The 20,099-nt window shown below is 38.8% G+C and overlaps 1 protein-coding gene across 1 annotated transcript in view; it reads right to left on the bottom strand.

Annotated features, from left to right (window-relative positions):
* Positions 1–18,232, bottom strand: part of LOC109911144 (laminin subunit gamma-1-like) — a 65,924-nt gene extending 47,692 nt beyond the window's left edge. The window contains exon 1 of the mRNA XM_020510410.2: positions 17,942–18,232. Within this exon, the coding sequence (XP_020365999.2) occupies positions 17,942–18,041 (100 nt within the window). The 5' untranslated portion in view covers positions 18,042–18,232. The remainder of the gene's footprint in view (positions 1–17,941) is intronic.
* Positions 18,233–20,099: the final 1,867 nt, after the last annotated feature.

Raw genomic sequence — 20,099 nt, 5'->3', positions numbered from 1 at the left:
ATCTGGCTCACCAATGCCCTTCAGGGAAGGAAACAGCCGCCTTAACCTGGTCTGGCTTCCATGTGACTCCAGACCCACAGCAATGTGTTTGACTCTTAACTGCCCTCTGGGCAATTAGAGATGGGCAATAAATGCTGGCCTAGCCAGCAACACCCTCATCCGATGAATTAGAAAAAATTCTTTATTACATCCGTCTCTATTAGGGTTCAAATCAATCAAGTTCCTGTTCCGACATTATTAGTCTTTATCCTATGATCAGTAATTCACTTTCTTTTTGGTCCTTGAACAATTACTACCAACACATTTCCCACTTTAGTGCCAGTCATCTATAAGAATGCACTCAGCACTGATCATCATATTGCGTGAGTTCTCTTTTGGAGATCTTGCCCACTTTTTCTCATGGTCGAGCTGTGGTAGAGGAATACCATTTGAGATCTGATCATCAACCAATCCAAATGATATCATCCAACTAGATAGTGGTTAAGGCCAGTTAATATCCTTAATACCATCGGACCAGCATTAATCCTTTTAGATTCTTACACTCTTATACAATGGTCAGGGCAGACAAACTGTACAATGTCTTTGTTGCAGTTTTGGGACACTTTCAGTCATGAAATAACTGCCTTACATTTAAAATATAATACGATAAATGTACCAAAATTTCAGATTAAGGACTTTTTAATGCATGCTATTAAGAGTGCAAAATAATAACCGAAAGGACTGCGGATACTGGAAATCAGAAACAAAAACTGAAATTGCCAGAAAAGCTCAGCAGGTCTGGCAGCATCTGTGGGGAGAAATCAGATTTAACCTTTTAGGTCCATTCAGTTCTGAGGAAGGATTACCAGACCCAAAAGGTTAACTCTGATTTCTTTTACAAATGCTGCCAGACCTGCTGAGCTTTGTTTTTGTTCTTTTTTTCCCCAGCAATTTCTGGTTTTGTTACTATTAAAAGTGCAGGTTTTTTTTAGTTTTCCAATTAACTTGCACAGAGATGTCATTACACACCCCCCCGGAACAAGTGGGACTTGAACCGAGGGGTCACCCAGACCAGGAGTAGGGACACTACCACTGCACTAGCGCAGCTTATGTCAGCAATACTCCAGAAGATGGCAGGGTCAAATTAATGTACAAGGTAACGCCCACAAAATGAGGAGATGGAAAAGACTGCAATGCTGGAAGTCAGAGTCGATAAAATGTGGAGCTGGAGGACCACAGCAGGTCAGACAGCATCGGGTCCAGGCCCGAAACATCGATTGTCCTGCTCCTCAGACATTGTCTGACCTGCTGTTCTCCTCCAGTTCCACATTTTATCAACAGTGCCCACAAGATGGCACTATTTCTCTTTCAAATCAGAAACTCATAGTCATCGCAATATCTCTCACTTCTTGTTTTCCTTCTGTTAGTCCCTTCCCACTTTATCCTTGCCCCTCCTGAAGGCACTGCCTCATTTATAGATATAAAACTACTCACAGCATTCATCTTACAGCACCTAAACCATGGAACAATTCTTCACATGTGAACGTAGGTACCAATGCCAATAAACTATTTGTCATGAGGGAATCAAACCTAAATCCCAGCCTTGCCATCAACTACTGACCAACTTTTTGCATATATTTAACATTATGTTAAATCACTTTGTCTTCAATATCCAGACACATAACACATTGGATTCAATTAACTAAATCTTGCTTCTTTCTAAGGGCTTTCCTTTTATTAATTGATTGATTTATTTATTGTCACGTGAACCGGAGTACAGTGAAAAGCTTTGTTTGCGTGCAACACAGGCAGATCATAGTAAGCAAGGATGTAGAGATCAGAGGTTGTAAAAAGACTTAGACAGAGGCATACAGGTTACAATACACAGGGCGTGCGCTAGGCAAGATCAGCGTTAGCAAGATCAGCATTATTTGAGACTATAGTTTAGTTTTAATGATCTGCATTTTTAAGCAGTAACATACGCGACATTGGTGTGAAGTTCTGACTGATCTTGCTTCAGTGTCATTTTTTTGTTCATTCATCAGATTTGGGTGTATGTATTGCCCATCACTAATTACCCTTGACAAGGTACTTTGTACCAGACGTTGATCAATAATTACCATTAATGTGGCAGTTTTCACTTAGGCACATTATAAAACATCTGAATTTATCGCAATACAAGGTGCCATGAGACTTAACCCTTTACTTTGCTAGTATCTTTATTGTATTTAAACTAAGATGAAAAACTGTGCTCCCACTTTGCCCCTCCAACATGAATACCCCAGCATTTATTTCAAAGAGAAGATACTTGGGTAACATTTTTATGGTTCAAACTTTTACAGAATAAACAATGGCGGTTAAGATTTTTTAATAATTATAGTGAGTAACTTGATCCAATTAATTAACAGTTATTTTTTTTTCATAACTGTTCAAATGATTTGAGTGATGCATTATCAGGAAAACTTTGCTTGGTGATAATTGCTGATCTGTTACCCACAGGCTCAGGAAATAATGAAATCCCCAGTTTCTGAGTGATAGAATTGGTCATAGATATTGTTGTAAGAAAATCATTTCCAACTTATTTTTTCCTAATGACTGCACTGTTTGCAATTTAAGGGTTGCAATGACATACATCTGTTAATGATTGAATTGATAATGTTAATCATAGCTGTGATTTGTAGTTTGAAAGTTACAATGGTTTTGTTTTGCATTCTAACACTGTAATATTACCTAAGCATCTTATTCTTTATTTATTATCTGTGTAACACATCACACATCAAAGCTCAGTGACTAAATGTCATCATGTTATTATTTAGCTGGAATCTGGATTTGGTATCTCAATTGACTTGGAAGTAATGCGTTTTGTAGTTTGTGACCCAGCTTTTATTGAAATGCAACCATGCAATGTTGTTGAGCACCTCAATGAGACACGAGACAAGTACCATATTGCACACTGTATAAATTGGGCAGATCAGTTCATTAACCACAAGCACATGCAGACACAAATAATACTCATCAATCTCAGAGCTGTAATTAGTAATTAGCTTCACTTTCTACATACATTGATTCTCACTGTCTATCTTTGGAATGAATTGCCTGCCTTATGTTAGTGATACTTGTCTTTGTGTAGTAAGTTAATAAGTATTAAGACAAGGAAGCTGCATTCCGATACACCTTTGCAGTCACCACTAAAAGAGATCAAGATTACTATGGAGGAGCATGTTAATTATCATTTGGCACTATTCTTTTAAATTGGTTTCAGTTTTAATACACGATCCTAATGAAATTTATCCTGGTTTTTGAATTTCTTTTATGTATGATTTTGTGCTGCAAAGAACCAATAGCTAAAGCTTCCCTGCCCCTGGCTACAGCCATTCCTAATTACTTTCTTCAATATTATGACACGGTGGCAAAATAGCCCAAGATGAAGGAACTTTAGTCACTCTCAAATTCCAGTGCTCTGCCATCTTCCTATTACACCATCAGGCCTTAACCATTCTTCATATCAATATGGCTAGTAATCACCCTCTGCATAAAAGTTGCCTAGATTAAAAAAGTCACTTCACACCCCTGAACCAATGTAATCTTAGCCTGCATCAATGATTTATTGAAAAGGATCTTACTGTAAGGTTCCCTCAAAAAAACCCATCAGCTACCCAGATTGTCTATCTATCTCCTGTACTTGAAGAATGATCCCCAGTCTCAGGTTCTGGTGAAGCAGATCAAGGGAGGTGTGAGAGACACTTACATCCAAATATCACTCCTTATCTCAATTCAACTGAATACTTCTTCCTTTCAATAAAACATTTCACAGATATATAATTGGATAAGAATTGATAATAAGAAAAAGGAGATAGTAGGAGATATTTGAGCAAAATGTTGATCGAAGAGATGAGTTTTAAGAATGGCTTGAAGGAGGAAAAGAATGTGGAGGGGTTTTGGGAGACAGTCCAGACCAAGGTTGATAGAGGATCACGGAGGAGCTTCCTAGAATGAAATTGACTGGGTTCCAAATATACAAAGTATGGTCTACAATATTATCATGTAGACACTGAAGATACTATTTCTTACCAGTCACATATTGTAAATATACCTTAAAGCTAATCTGCATTGCACTCACAGTAAAATTATTGGGTTGGCTGGTACCAGGAATGAATGTGCTTTGATTTCTAGGTTTGCAAGTTGACAAACTTTCCATCCAATAAAGTCTAGTACTGTCTCCCAAGTATGTTGAAGCATAACACACAGAAACTAATCTTCAGCATTAGAAGACCCTTAGGCCCTTGCACATTTATTCATCAGAGGATATGTAATAGCTGGCTTTAACCCTGGATTTAAAGCTGGCTTTAACTGGAAATCATCCAGTCCTGATGAAGGGTCTAGGCCCGAAACATCAACTGACCTACTCCTCTGATGCTGCCTGACCTGTTGTGTTCCTCCAGCTCCACACTGTATCGACTTTAACTCTGACCATCCAGTTGGTAGCTTAAATGGCCATACAGAGTTTGCACTCACTAATCCTAACGCCTCCCTGAAGGAAAAAATCTGAACTGTACTTTTGCTAAAGGTACTCACCAAAAAGCAATATGTAACTTCTTTAGAAGAAAAACTTGGATTTATACAGCACCTTTAATGTGGCAATATGCCCCATGAGCTGCACAGGAGAATTATCAAACTCAAAATTGACAGAGAGCCACACATATAATCTGTTTCCGAAAGGTTGGTCAAAGATATAGGTTTGAAAGAATACCTTAAAGGAGGACATGTTTTAGAGGAGCAGAGAGGTTTAGGGAGAAAATTCCAAAGCTTTGGACTGAGGAAACTCAGTCAACAAAAACTGAAATGGGGATCTGATAGAGCTGGAGCTGCAGCACCACTGGGAGATAGGGCCAGAGGCAGGTGATGGAGCAAAAGTGTGCTGGGAAGTGGAGAAGCACCAATCTACATCCAAAAGGCAGACTTTATCCTTAAAACTCTTGCAGTTAATTGCAAGAAGGTGGCAAAAATGTACTATAGCCACACAAGCTTCTAGAAGTGAGATGAACCACATACTGTAGCCCATGAATACACATAGAAATACCGCGGAGTTCTGCAGAAGATGCAGACATTTGTTAAACATGTAGCGGTAAACAGCTAACTTGGATCTACAGGGAAATGATTGAAAATGTAGCTGAATCTATCTCATTCAATTTCAAATTGTCAGTTGTTTGCAAAGCAAATATTTTTATATATGCCACTGTACATAGAACAACACAAATCATATCACCACATCCAGCTCATCTATTTATACTACAGCAAAAAAGGGTACCAAATGGTTGGCAAATTGAATTGGTCAAAGTGGTGCCATGGACTCTAGACTCCCCAAGTTCTCAGATAATTCCAAAAAGTGCACAGCTTGAGCACATTCCTTTTACTTGTAGAGAACATGGTCTCTATGTACAAATGCATTTTACTTCTAGCAATCATAAATAAGTCATGATCAATCTATTTTTCTTCCCTTATCTAGTCCTCTCCCACAAAGATCTAGGGGTGGATTTTCAAAGTACCACTCAGTTGTAAGAACAGTATTGTGTCTCAGCACTTCATTTAGAGACTGCTTCACCCAGGTGGTAGGTCCACAATACCGGCTTTTGAACAGAAAGTTGAAAATTTATATCCTAGAATTGTTAAGGAGAAAGGTAACATATCTTTCCCAATGGAAGTTGTATACCTGCAAAGTCTCAAAAATTATTGAGTCTGTCAAAAGGAATTCACCAGTCAATAAATGGATAATTTTAAAAAAACTTTAAGCAATCATTAACCATGTAAATGTTTGATTGAAATGACTCCTACTCTGACATTCATCCTATTTTTAACATGGGTGTACAACAGGGCAACTGTATGGAGATGATGACAAGTTGTATGAAAAAATGTTTACATTTGCCAGTTGCAACATTCAATCTCACAAAGATAAATTCGCATCAGAATTTACTGGAAAGGTCAGTGGAATCCCTCGCAATGAGGTTAATTGTAGATCAAAAGCAGTGTTGTGTATGCCCAATGCACATCGTTTGGCCTGCAGCCTGATGCAGAATGCACGAATAAGTTATTTAGCAGGGACATGTGTTCAGAGCAATGGCTCTAATCCGATAGCATGGGAATCGGCACAGCATATAAATCAAACTTAAGAAGGGATCAATGTGTGAAGGGTCTTCCCTTGAATACTGTGACCACTAGCCAGATTTCATTACCGGATACAATCCCTGTTTAAGATACAGGCTCATTAAATATAGTCATAATTACCAGTTAGGAAGTGGCTTATTAGAACATGTTAGGCAGTTAAAATAATTTAGTTACTTACACAATTGAGTTTTAGATTTTCAATTAAATTCATAGGGAGAGGTCAATGAAAATATTGCCCTGAGACGAACTGCTTTAGAGTGAACATTGAGCATTCTGAAGCCTCTGTCCCCATTCTGTAATTGTCTAAGTGGTTATGAAATAACAGCACCATTAATTTAACAAACTTGGTCTTTTAATGGAGGATGGAGCTACAACAGTTAGCTATTTAACTTATTCAGCAACTATCCCTGTGGAGCAGTGGAAAAGTCCCATGAAATCATGTCATGTCATAAGTAATAGCATGATCACACGTGACATCATATCCTAGGATTTCCACTCCATATTGAGGGTTTAAGGCCTAGATTTACCATTATCACTGTTACCATTTTCAGCAACGCCAGCCCCATTGGCCAGCAGTAAGCTTCCACTCGGTAACAAAGTCACTAGGCTGGACAAAATAACAGCATGTTTTAGACAGCATGCGTGAGATGCTAAGTTCTGAATTTGATGGTGAGTTGAAATGGATCTGTGTGATGACAGTAACGTTTCATTCTCTAACATATGCAGCAAAAGACATTTCATACAATAATAACCTCATTATTATACAGATATATCAGTTTCTGTCCAGTTGGGAAGAAAAAAAAATCAAAAGAACTGCAGATACTGGAAATCTGAAACAAAAACTAAAATTGCTGGAAAATCTCAGCAGGTTTGACAGCATCTGTGGAGAGAATTGAGTTAATATTTCAGGTTCAATGACCCTTCTACCAGTTCTGAAGCAGGGACACTGGATGCAAAACGTCAACTCTGATTTCTCTCCACAGATGCTGCCAGACCTGCTGAGCTTTGCCAGCGATTTCTGTTTTTATTTCTGTCCTGTGGGAGTTTATTGAAAAGCAGCCTACTCATATGTTATCCTGAGTTTGGTATGTTTCTTCCCAATTCTTTGCCTGGTAAAGCAAACTTGAATTATCTGGAATTAAAACTGTTTTTTACATCCATGAAGGATAACTTTCATTAAATATTTTGTATGTTGTAAAGTGGAAATTACAAATATTGACTGAAAATTGGTAATATCCCTAAAAGATATTTTGCAATGCCAAGGTACCCAACGACAGCTTAGGTTATTAATATCCAGAACTGTTTGAGAATTATGCTTTTGTTTGAAGATGACAAAATGCCCAATAGATAAAGTTAGAAACCCCTATTTAATATGAGAACTTTATGGAAGGAGGTAACAGCAACTCTTAACATTCAACAATGTAAGGGTTTTAAGATCCACTAGGATAGACTCATTGGCTCTTGGTTTATTTTACGACCTTCATCTAAATGTTTTCCGGAGTCAATAACAGTTTACAACCTCAAATTAATGTCAATGAGGCTTGAACTGTTAACTGTCTGGCCCAGAGGAGCAAGTGCTATCACCAGAGTAATTGCTGCACATTAAGTTTTCGAAACTTGTTCTAATTTTCTGCCAGTCCACCAATAGAGTAAATTTTATCTTGAAAGATACAAACAAACCAAATAAATATGGTAATAAGGACTTCTGTGCTGATCACTGAATGTGGATGTAAGTAGGTTAATAATGTAATGTTTTATTTTTTACACTTGCAGTCATCTAGTTGTACAAGAAAGGATTTTCATAAGGCATCTGGTTCTTACAAATATGACAATCTGGAATCAGAGTCAATACTTGCACTCAATACTTGGAAAAACAAATTACAGCCAAACCTCATGAAATGCTGCAAAAGCCAGCTTGTCTTTTTATTCAGGAAGCCTCTGGACTTGTTTCTGCATGTGATGGCTCTACTGTAATTATAGGATCCTGCCCTACCTAGTTTCAAAGGCTACTCAGGGGACAAGGCTGCCGCTCAGTCATTACAGGCATGGCTCATTAACTATTCATCCCAGACGTGGTCACTGTTAAGCAGAATAAACAAATTCTGTGTGTTTGACTCCAATTGTGCTGATCGCCCAGAGATAATGGGTATCATTACAAATATGTTCAAATATACATGTTTGAATATGTTTATGCAAGAAGATATGCTTAAAAGACATTAAATACAATGCATATATTTAAAAAGAATGTCACATGGTCACTGTCTTTATGAATAAGTTTTTCTAATTAGGAAGAGAAAATCCTTCAAAAGTATGTGCTATACTCAGTTTACATGTATACTTCATTACATATCTTTAGCAAACTTGGAAAGACTACTCTCAGTCTTTTCACCGAAGTCATCAATACTGATTGTAAATAGCTGAGCGCCCAGTACTCGTCCTTATAGAACTCTACTAGTTACAGACGGCTAATATGAAAATGCATGGTTTAGCACTACTATCTGCTTCCCGTCTGTGAATCAGTCTTCCATTTATGCTAATGTATTAACCCCAAATCCATAAGTCAATATCTTGAGAATTTATCTTTTATATGGCACCTTACCAAATGCCTTTTGGAAATCCAAATAAACTACACCTACTCTTCCCCTTTTAGTATACATATTTGAGAAACTCTTAGTGCATTTGTCAACATAATTTCCTTTTCATTAAACCATAAAAGAATTTTGAGACAGTGATATATTGCGATAGACAACATAAGAACTCAGTTATGATTTTAACTCATTCAAAACTCATGCACTTTACATTGAATTAAAATGAAGCCAAAGTTGGACTTTTCAACTTCAAAGGGAGGCAGAGACATGACTGTTACAATGAAAGCTCTATGATAAAGTAGATCTGCAAAACCACTTCAAATTAAGTTGCATGTGTAGGACAAAATGGAACAAAGCAACTTTAAGATTAATATCAGGAATGTACAATTCACACAAAAATTGATCAAGACAAGAATGAACTTTCTGTTCCAGCAATGTAAATAAAAATCCTGATCCCAGTATATCGATATTGCACAGTACATCGATTGTCAATAGGATCCCTCCAAATAGGCAGTGTGGGCATTCTCATCCCAAGATCTTAGGTAAAGTGGCAATACCATCAGCTTAAGTATTCTTGGTCAAAGGTAGTAAGAATCATTCCAGAATTTTGATCCCAACCATTGTTCATAATCACTTTATACTGTAGACATCAGCTGAGAACAATAATGACCATGCATAATGACCCATTCTATAATACCTGTTGAGAACTTTGGAACAGGAATAGACATTCAGGTCCTCGAGCCTGTCTCATCATTAAATTAGATCGCAGCAGACCAATTTTATATCTCCCACTACTTTAATGTTTCAGTCCCATACTTAATTTGCCAACTGAACACTAAATAGAGTCCTACAGTCATACAGACCCTTCGGTCTAACCAGGCCATGCTTACCATAATCCCAAACTAAACTAATCCCATCTGCCTGCCGACCCATAACCCTCCAAACATTTCTTACTTATGTACATATCCAAATGTCTTTTAAACATTGTAACTGTACCCACATCCACCACTTCCTCTGGAAGTTCATTCCACACACAAACCGCTCTCTGTGTAGAAAAAATGCCTCTCATGTCTTTTTTTAATCTTTCTCCGTTCACCTTAAAAATATGCCTCCTAGTTTTGAAATTCCCCACCCTGGGGAAAAGACATGTGCCATTCTCCTTATCTATACTCCTCGTGATTTTATAAACTCTATAAGTCACCCCTCAAACTCTTATATTCCAGTGAAAAAAGCCCCAGCCTATCCAGCCTCTCCTTAGAACTCAAACCCTCCATTTTGACTGTAATGCTATTTGGGTTTCAAATATCAACTTGAAGAAACCTAACCGCTGGAACTATTGACTTTCATTCTCCAATATTGCTTCTTGTATATTTTATTTGCAGCATGCATGGAATCTTATGTCAGCACATGTTAGTGATCTGAAAAGAGGAGATTGGAAGAAAGAAACTATGACGTCTTTCTAATAACATAACGGTTATAGAATAAGATTATAAACAACCAACAGAAATGCATTCGTCTTTGTCTACAGATATATAGAAATATAACATTGAATGTTTACTTCATGACTGTTTCCTCAGATCAATTTGCTGTTGGACATATTATTACCAAAAAATATTCCAGGTGCTTTGATGCTGATTCAGCTTCCAATTCCCAGACTGGGGTATGTGTCTGGGCGGTTTGTGACCAATGTTGGGATAAGTGAAGAGAAATGTTGCTTACTCAGTTCCAAATCAGCAAGTAGGTTTTGTAAGACATGTCTGGAACTGCTGTTGTGGCCCAGCTACCTGATGTCTATGCTATTAGCACCATCATCACATAAAAAGGAAGAGGAGAATAAAAACAGGGAGGCAGAATAAATATTTTACAATTGTTGTCAAGCCACTGGATTGTTGTGGTTCATATTACCTCACTACTATGGAAATTGCTAAATAATAATCCACACCTATTGAAAACGACACATATTCAGCACAACAATATTGACAATGGAGATCACCAAGGAAAGCATCTGCATACCATGCCATCACTGCCTGCGAATATATAGGTAATCTATAATATTATATATTACTTAATATATGAAATCCTGCACCTCCAACTCGATATGTCAAAAGTCAAGAAATTCAGGAATTGAAGCTTGGGCTTTCTTAGTCTAGAGTGGGCAGCAGAATTACATTGAGTGCCTTCTTTTATGAGCATAGAGTTACAAGTAAATAATTAGCAATTATTAATTTTTTGGAAACCTTAAGTGCTATATAAAATGGGCATGATGAATTCTCATGCCTAACAGCATAGAGGTCTCTTTCTCCCACAAAGAAATTACCTGGTATGTAGCATTTATTGGGTGTGGCTTAGGTTCAGAAACCAAAACGTCAGCATTTGTATGCCTTGATTTGCAATTGTTCAGAGCATAACACAATTGGGCTTTAACTGGTCGCACTCCTTTTATCCTTAATTATTCGGTGGCATTTCTATTTAAGTTATTATTTTTGCAGGAGTCACATCTTTGGTTTGGAGACCAGTAGTTAGTGATGCAAGAGATTTTTTTGGAGAGGGCTTTAGTGTGGATTTTAACTGGCAGGTGGACACATAAGAGGGAGCAGAGGGTAGAGGGAGCAGCATAACTGACATCAATGAAGTCTGCAAGGGGAACCTGGACAGTTTTACCATCCCTAAAGCCAATTGGCTATCTGAAATGCAATTGAGGATATAGCTAGAACCAAGAGAAGATCAGGCAGCCCATAAAGCAACCAGCCACACTAGGTAAAGTTGTGAAGTCAGATGAATGATGCACAGTCATATAAGAGTGAGAAAGGGAGCAGAGCTATGGCGGTCACTCCAGCCATGAGGGTATCAAAATTGCTACTGGGTACAAACTGAGCCAGTGGTCCCAGTGCATATTCACCGAGTGTTCATCTATGTCAGGTGGGTCCCTTAACCAGCAGCATGAAAAAAAGTTAACATTGAAGTGTAAAAAAAGTTCAATTTCAACTCCCCTCTGCCTTCCTTATATCAATGATGTGGAGGTGCCGACTGGGGTGGACAATGTCAGAAATCACATGACACCCGATCATAGCCCAACAGGTTTATTTGATCACACAAGCTTTCAGAGCCTCAGTCCTTCTTCAGAAGAAGGAGCGAGGTTCTGAAAGCTAGTGTTTTGAAATAAACCTGTTGGACTATAACCCGGTATTGTGTAACTCCTTATATCAAGCAAAAGAGTAAAATTTGCTTAAAGCCAAACAGTGGTACTCATCAACTTCATTCACTAAATTGACTTCACTTAGGTACCTGCATGCCCTTCTATTGTGGTGCATAATTGCATTCCATTGTGCAATGAATTTTCTCCTCCTTACTCTACATATTTTCCTACTTTGTCAGTCAGAAAGGAGTTTATTGTCTTTTGGCCTGTAATGCTCTTCTTCCTTTATTTCTTACTTGCAACCAGGGTTTTATGATCCACCAATTTTTTAAATAGAGTATTCAACCAATGATTTGGTGCAAATTGGCTGTGAAGTGTATTTACTGGCAGGAACCTTTGCATGATAGACGAGAAATGTTTCTGACTAAATACCAACCAATTTAGGTAAATTGCAAATATGATAAAAAATGTTCACATTCACTTGAATTTTACAGAATAAGAAAATTGTTATAAACAGCTTCAAAGTTCAGAACTAGGACCTCTGAAAATGTTCAAACTATGTTACAGTAATAATGTCACTAACAAGTTTTTGATAACCTTAAACTATCCTAAGTTTACTTCAAAGACAAAATTATATGAACATTGGTAGAAAAGCCAGTGTTTCTTGTTCATCCCTAGTTTTGTCAGCCACCATCTTGAATTGCTGCTTGAGGTGAAGGTACACCCACAATATAATGTACACAGTAAATCTTGTTTAAATATCTAGTGTCTAAACACTCTAGTACTGAAAATCATTGTCCGTATTGTTTTCAATTCAAATCTCAGTAATTTTCCAACATTTGTAAACTAATCCTATATGAAATTCCTACACAAGTAATTAAGAGCAAAGCAGAACTGCTAACCAGGTGCCTAGCCAAGCATTAGATTCTCATTTCACTGTTGCTCACATTCATTTGAATTTTCTCAAATATTCACCACTGAAATCTAAAAAAAATTCCTCAATGTGATGTAAAAAGACAAAAGGGAAAATATAGCTTTTTCTGCAATTTCTCTGTAGACCTCTTCTGAGTTTTCAGGGATATGGCTATGTGGACACTATGAGTAATTTACTACCCTGTCCAAGAGTTCTATTTCATGTGACAACTTTGCCTGGAGTATGCCAAGCTACAGGTCATGGACTCAGCTACACATGAAGGCTTTCAGCAATAATTAGTAAACAAGAGGTGATATGTAAGGAAGGATGAAATTAAATTGGAAAGTTGCGTTATATTTTATCTCTTATTTCTCAGATTCATTTTATTTGATTCCCTTCCACTACCTTATGTCAATGTGTGGCCTAACTTTGATATCTCTTCTAACTGATCTATAAACTGAGTATCGAGGGATTATTGATTATGGGAGGTAAGGGCAACAATTCTAATCTGCCTTTTCTGTGCCACACACCAGTTGTGATTACTAGGTAAGAACTAGGGACTGGAACTTTGTGGATTCTCCTGGTTCAGGGGCATTGAGACTAATTGTAACAGTCCAACCAAGACTCACACTCAAGACCACCAACTTGCCAGTTACAAAACATCAAGTGTGAGTTTGCTCCATATCTTGTCAGATTGGCAAGATTCAACCCTAGTAAGATTACAGAATAGATTGTATCAACAGCCCTCTACACAATATATACAATGTAATCAAGCCACATTGTACAGCTGATAATTGAGATAACAGACTGACCACTGAGTAACAGTCTATAATTTGAATAATGCACATCTGCTAGTCCCTGGTCATACATTTAAAAAGGAAATCACAGATAATTTTGAGACTTTTTTTGATCTAAACTTCTTCCACGTGAATGGCTGACATCAAACATCGCAGATTGGAACTCCCCGACTGCTTCTCTTTGAGAGCAATATTTGAAAAGGCCATTTTTAGAGTCTCTATCAATGTTTGCATCTTTAACTGGTCACAACACTCTTGAAGATAAACTAATTTATTTGACAAATAGCAGGTAGATCTATTCATAATATTCCACTTTATTTTTAATTTATTCATTTTCTAATCTACTTGAACAAACATTGGTGTGATGGGAAACCAGTGCAAAGTTCATGAACTCTGTGCTGGTAGTTTATTACACCTCCAGGCAACTTGCCAGAGTTTTGTAAAGCATTAAAGCTTCAGAGACCAAGCAGCATAACATTAAACATGATCTGTTCAACAGCTGCATCAGCTCATTTGAAAGGTGCTTGATGCGCTTCATCCCCCATTCGATGTACAGCAGGTGCTAAGAGAGCAGCACTGCTTTATTTTCACAACCAGCTGTGGTCAAAAACTGGGAGAGGTGGAATGTCTGCATGTTCCTGTTCGGATTACCCATCTTTAAGACTTCTCTAGGTCGATTGATGAGCCACAAAGATATGGGCTTTCAAGAAATCACCTTTTTTTCTGCTGTCTGCTCTTTTGGAGTCATAGAGGAGTAACAGTGGCACGATGGGATGACTGAGGCTGTGAATACATCTTCACTTGTCACCCCCTGAATTAACCGCTGGCAGGTCAACTGAGCCAGATTACCTGGGCAGCAGCTAACAAGAAGAACCATCATCGATTGTCTCTCAGTTGGAGGTGACGCCACCTCAAGGCTGGCAGTTTCTGCTGTGGGTTTTCATATGGCTGAACAGGTTGATTCTTGACCTGTTGACATTACCCATGAGTATTCTAACATTCCAAGGTGCACAACTTAAAATGCTCTGGCTTTGACCACGAAGATGGTGGCACAGAAGGGTTATTTTCCCCACGCAGGAGAAAGTAGGACAATCTAACTTTAAAACACCTTTTCTAGCCCCACCCCCCAATTCCCTGTTTGGGGTGACAGGAAGGTATGCTGACGACTGCTCAGTCACAAATGCTGCTGCCCTAAGACAGCTCTGTCCCAATGTATATGTCAAATAACCTTCATGAACCTGTTGCCTGTGTGTAGAATACTGACCAAGAACTCTCAGGTTCACCAACCTCTATCACAATTGGAGTCAATGGGAATCAGGGGATGAAGTTTCCGCTGTTGGATTCATATTTGGCACAAATGAAGATGGTTGTGATTGTTGGATGTTAATCATCACAGCTCCTGGACAGCTCTGTGTGAGTTCCTGAGGGCAGTGTCCTAGGCTCAACCACCTTAAGCTGTTTCATCAATGGCTAAAGCTCTATCATAAGGTCCGAGATGGAGACTTTTCCTGATGATTACACAATGTTCAGCACCATTTTGAAACTGCCCATCTCCATATGCAGCAACACTTTGAAAACTTCAGGCTTGGGCAGTTAGGTAGCATGTAACATTGATATCACGTAAGTACCAGGCAATGACCACTTCAAACAGGGAGACTCTAACCTTTTCCCCATTGCTTTCAATGGCATTCCCATTGCTGAATACCACACTTTCAACACCCTTTGGGTTAACATTGACTAGAAACTGAACTGGACCAGCCAGATAAATAATGTAGCAACAAGAGCAGAGATTTCTGTGGGGAGTAACTCAAATTTACTATTATGAGGGGGCATAATTTTAAGCTGATCGGAGGAAGATACAGGGGAGCTGTCAGAGGTAGGTTCTTTACACTGAGAGTGGTGGGCGTGTGGAATACGCTGCCAGAAGTGGTAGTGGAGTCAGATACTTTAGAGACTTTTAAGCGACTCTTGGATAGGCACATGGAGGATAGTAAAATGTAGAGTACGCAGGGTAGATTGATCTCAGTAGGATAATAGGTTGACACAAAATCGTGGGCCAAGGGGCCTGTACTGTGCTGTACTGTTGTATGTTCTATGTTCTATTTTTTTTTAACTCTTAATCCCCAAAGTCTGTCTTCTATCTACTAGGTACATATGAAGGAATAATACCCTCCATTTGTCTGGAGTAATGGAGCTCCAAAGACAATCAAGAAGTGACATCATCCAGGACAAAGCAACCTGTTTGATTGGCACCCAATCCACAATTTTCAAAATTCACTTCCTTCATCATTGATGGACAGTGATGCCAGTCGGTACTATCTACAAGATATACTGCAGCAACTTAATCAAGGCTTCTCAGACAACAACTTTCAAACATGCAACCGCTATTACCTAGAAAAATAAAGACATCAGATGATCAGAAGCACCACCACCCATAGGCCACATGCCACTCTCAGTTGGAACTGTATCACTATTCCTTCACTATTGCTGGCTTAAAGTCCTGGAAATGCCTTGCTACCAGCACTGACACCCTATGGATCGCTGAACTTTAAGAAGGCAGTTCATTAACACTTTTACATTGGCAATGAAGGATCGCCTAACCAATATGCCCACACCCAAGAACAAATCAAAATCCACCCTGTTCCCATCATCAGTTCTCTATTGCTACAAGTCTTGACAAATGGACCTAACAGAACTTGTTCATTACTTCATTTAACATAAGTTCTCTCAATGTTCAAATGATTCTGTCTAGTTTGTGATCTGATTTCAGTGATGTGTTGAGTCTCAAATACAATGAGTTCTTTGAGGTTGCAGCCTTCTTCACCTTCGCAGCCAGACTTCCTTTGTCTGTTCTGTCATTGAGGACATTTGGACTGTACTTTGCCTGGCACCTTCCCCCAGTCTTGCTGTCATGGGTGTCCCTACCAGGAACAAGGAGCTCCCGATAGCATCACTCGAGCAATCATTGACGTATACAAGCCTCTCCACCATGTCAAAATGGAAATCCACAGATGGGCCAGTGTGTAATTGTGCACTCACAGGCTTGAGTAACATGAAGTCACAAGCCAGGAGTAGCCCCAGAAAGTGATTCCTGCCCTGCATCTGTCCTAAGAGCAATCCCATCTCCTGCTATTTTCTGATAGATACAACTACAATTCCTCCTGCTATTCCTGTGCCCAAATGAAACCTGTACCCTGATTGAGTTTACTGAGGTTGATAACGCAATAAAAATGAGAGGGTGGAGAGCTTCAAATTCCTTGCAGTGGTGATAGCTGACAACCTGCCCTGGATTTCCTACGTAGATGCAGTGGTCAAGAAGGCACATCTCTTCTTTCTCATGTAGCTTGGAAAATGTGGCATGTCCAAAGGTCCCTTACTAACATCTACAGATGCACAATTGAAAGTAAACTGTCTGGGTGCATAATGACTTGGTATGGCAACTGCTGTGCCCAGGACCGTAAGAAACTACAGAAGGTGGTGTGCACAGCCCAGACCATCACAGAAGCCAACCTTTCATCTATGGACACCATTTAACAGCTCACTGCAGTGGAAAGGCTGCCAACATCATCAAAGACCCATCGCACCCTGGTAATGACCTCCTACAACCTCCTCCATCAGACAGAAGATACAGAAACCTGAACACATGTATCAGCAGGCTCAGGAACAGTTTCATCCCAGCCTTTATTAAACAATGAATGAACTCGCTAGCCTCAAATAATGCTGATCTTGCTAATGTTGATCTCATCTTGCGCACACCCTGTGCCATATAACTTTTGTACATCCAGGAGGTTTTCAGCTGCCTGCGATGAGTGTGTACGACCAACAAGATATCCAGTTAAAATGGCAATGGATAGGAACACTTAAGTGACATGGACGCCACAATCAAATGACTGCTGTTTTGGACACGTGGTCATACTCTTGACATTGAGTAGGTACAGTTAGGACCAGAGTTCATGTAATTCAACTCCACATCATTTCATTAATAATTAGGAAAGCAATGTTCCTGCTTCTGTTTTATATTAAACAATTAATTACACTCCCAAGTTTATCTGTTCAGATTTTTCCCTTCTATTTCCTTGCATTTTAGCTCTTCCAGCTCCCTGATACAGAAAATGAGAATCCAGGCAGCTCCCAGTACTGAGTCATGACGCTCCCTGTCGAGCGCAAAAAGATTCTACGTAATCTAAAATCCTAACATGGAATCACTTCATACTCAGGTTGAATATATTATCAAGCAAGGTTATTGTAAAGCAGAAAGAGTACAGTGACATTCTCCTGTACTTTACTTTGTTCACAGATCATTCACAACTCACTCAAGATTTTTAATTTCTAGTTGAAGTACTGAAAGGTAAGTATAGAGACCTACCTACATATCTGTTACCATTCCAAACGTAGGTGCCAGACACTGAGGATGCAATAATAATAAAGCTGTAACCAACCAGTGCTCTTGAGAAAAACGTATTCATCGTTAACGAAAAGCTTCAATCTCTGCAGCAAGTTAATAGTCGACGTTTATTGCAGGAGAGGGAAGGTAGACTCTGAAAGTGTTTAGACTGTCAACTTATATTACTTCTCTGCTTGACTAATTCTGACACATCTAAGAATCTGCTGCAAGCAATCCAAAGGCAACCAATGTGAATCAGACATTAACAAGAGCCAAGCCCTTTAATCAGACATGCCTTACTCCATCATTCAGAACTGAACTTGACTCTTGTGAAATATCAAGCCCTGCCCTGCCTTGCCTACCATTTCTGGAAAAATGCCAAGCATTTGGAAGATACCAATTCAGAAAAAGGTAAACGCTCCCAATGTTGTCTTTGCTAAAATTTCAAGCCCTGTCTCCTTCAAATGTAACAATGACAATACATTTGAGTAATTACAGTAACTTACTACCTATCAGTAGAAGTGGCCTTTAAAGGGAGAAACAATTTAAGTTAGTTCAAGAAACAAAGTATTCATACAATACGTATTCAAATAATATAGGTACGATTTGGATTCTGGCCAAAATAAGAATTTCTTTTCTTCACTCTTTTATCCTGAGGGCACTGATTCATGCTGTAATACGATTCATAGGCATTAGACACCTTTCTCTATCTCATCAAGCAGCCAATATATGAATGCGGAGAATGAATGCTGACAGACAGAGAGGGTAACAGTGTATGGGGAGGCAGTATCTCACCTGAACACTGTCAGAAGTAGCTATTCTGCTTAAACTATGCCTTCTCATATTAAGGTCATTCTTTTTATTATTCAATCTTGGGATGAGGCCATTTATTGGCAAGGCTGACCTTTGGTAGCCACTCTGAGAAGATGATAATGGTGGATCATCTTCAATTTGATCCCATTTCATTGCTCACTTGAGCATTTTTTCAAACTTATTCTGGCTTTGTTGGCTGGATCAGCATTTGTTGACCATCCCTAATTGTCCTTGAGAAGGTGGTGGTGAACCACTGCAGCCTGTTTGCAGTAGGTACATCCACAATGTTGTTAGTGAGGGAGCACCAGGATTTTGACCTAATGACAGTGAAGGAATGGCAATATATTTCCAAGTCAGAACTAAGAGTCACATAATCTGATGCGGCACAGCGGCCACACACGGGATGAACCGGATAAGAATAGTAAATTTTCCTCTTTGTAAGACTCTACAGTGCCAGTTGAGGTTTGTTTTGAAGAACTAACAGCTTCATGCTAACCTTTTCTTTTGTCTTTTGGGTGAGATGTTAAATAGAAGGCTTCTCTACTCTTGCAGGTGGAGCTAACAGATCCATTGACTTTGATTTCATTATCTGAATTATCACCCGAGACTGCCATGGACTGAAATGGCTTTTAAAAAGGACCTAAAACACCAACTTAAACTGGCCACAGGAATCAGCTAATCTACACAGGTTTATCAGGTTTCATGAAATCAATATGGTTTAGACAAGAATAAAATACAGAACTGTGCATGCTGGAGAAACAAATAAAACAAAACAGTAATTGCTGGAGAAACTCAGTAGTTCCCAGTTCTCAGTTCTGAACAAGGGTCTTTAGATTTGAATTGCCAACACTGTTTCTCTCCACAGGGGCTGCCAGAGCTGCTGAATTTCTCTTGCAATTTCTGTTTTTGTTTGAGTTAGACAAGAGACAGCCTGAGTTGTAATTAACATTTTATCTGAAGTCAGTCAAACATCCTCTCAGGGAGAAGTATAAAGGCCTTCATTTCCTATCTAATTTGCACTATGATGAGAATCTTCACATGTTGGAGATGAAGTATCGTTTGCAGATGGGAATATAAAAGCGAGCTGTTATTTAAGAAGCTCTTTCTGTAGCAGAAGGAAGAAAATGGATTTAGAGCTGAAAGACAGTAACAACACTGAGTGGAAAGAAAAATCAGGAAACCTAGAACTTTAAAAATAAATACAACCTTCACTACTGTTGACTGTCCAAAAAGCAAACTAACCAACCGGGTTTAAGGTTTAAACCTTACGGCTCAAAGACAATCGAAATATTTTAAAGTAGATTCTTCTCTACACTATTCTGTTTTA

This window comes from Rhincodon typus, chromosome 10 (assembly GCF_021869965.1).
Source record: "Rhincodon typus isolate 14 chromosome 10, sRhiTyp1.1, whole genome shotgun sequence".
Classification (NCBI taxonomy): Eukaryota; Metazoa; Chordata; class Chondrichthyes; order Orectolobiformes; family Rhincodontidae; genus Rhincodon; species Rhincodon typus.
The sequence above is the reverse complement of the archived record's forward strand: the minus strand, read 5'-3'. Positions and strand labels throughout refer to the sequence as shown.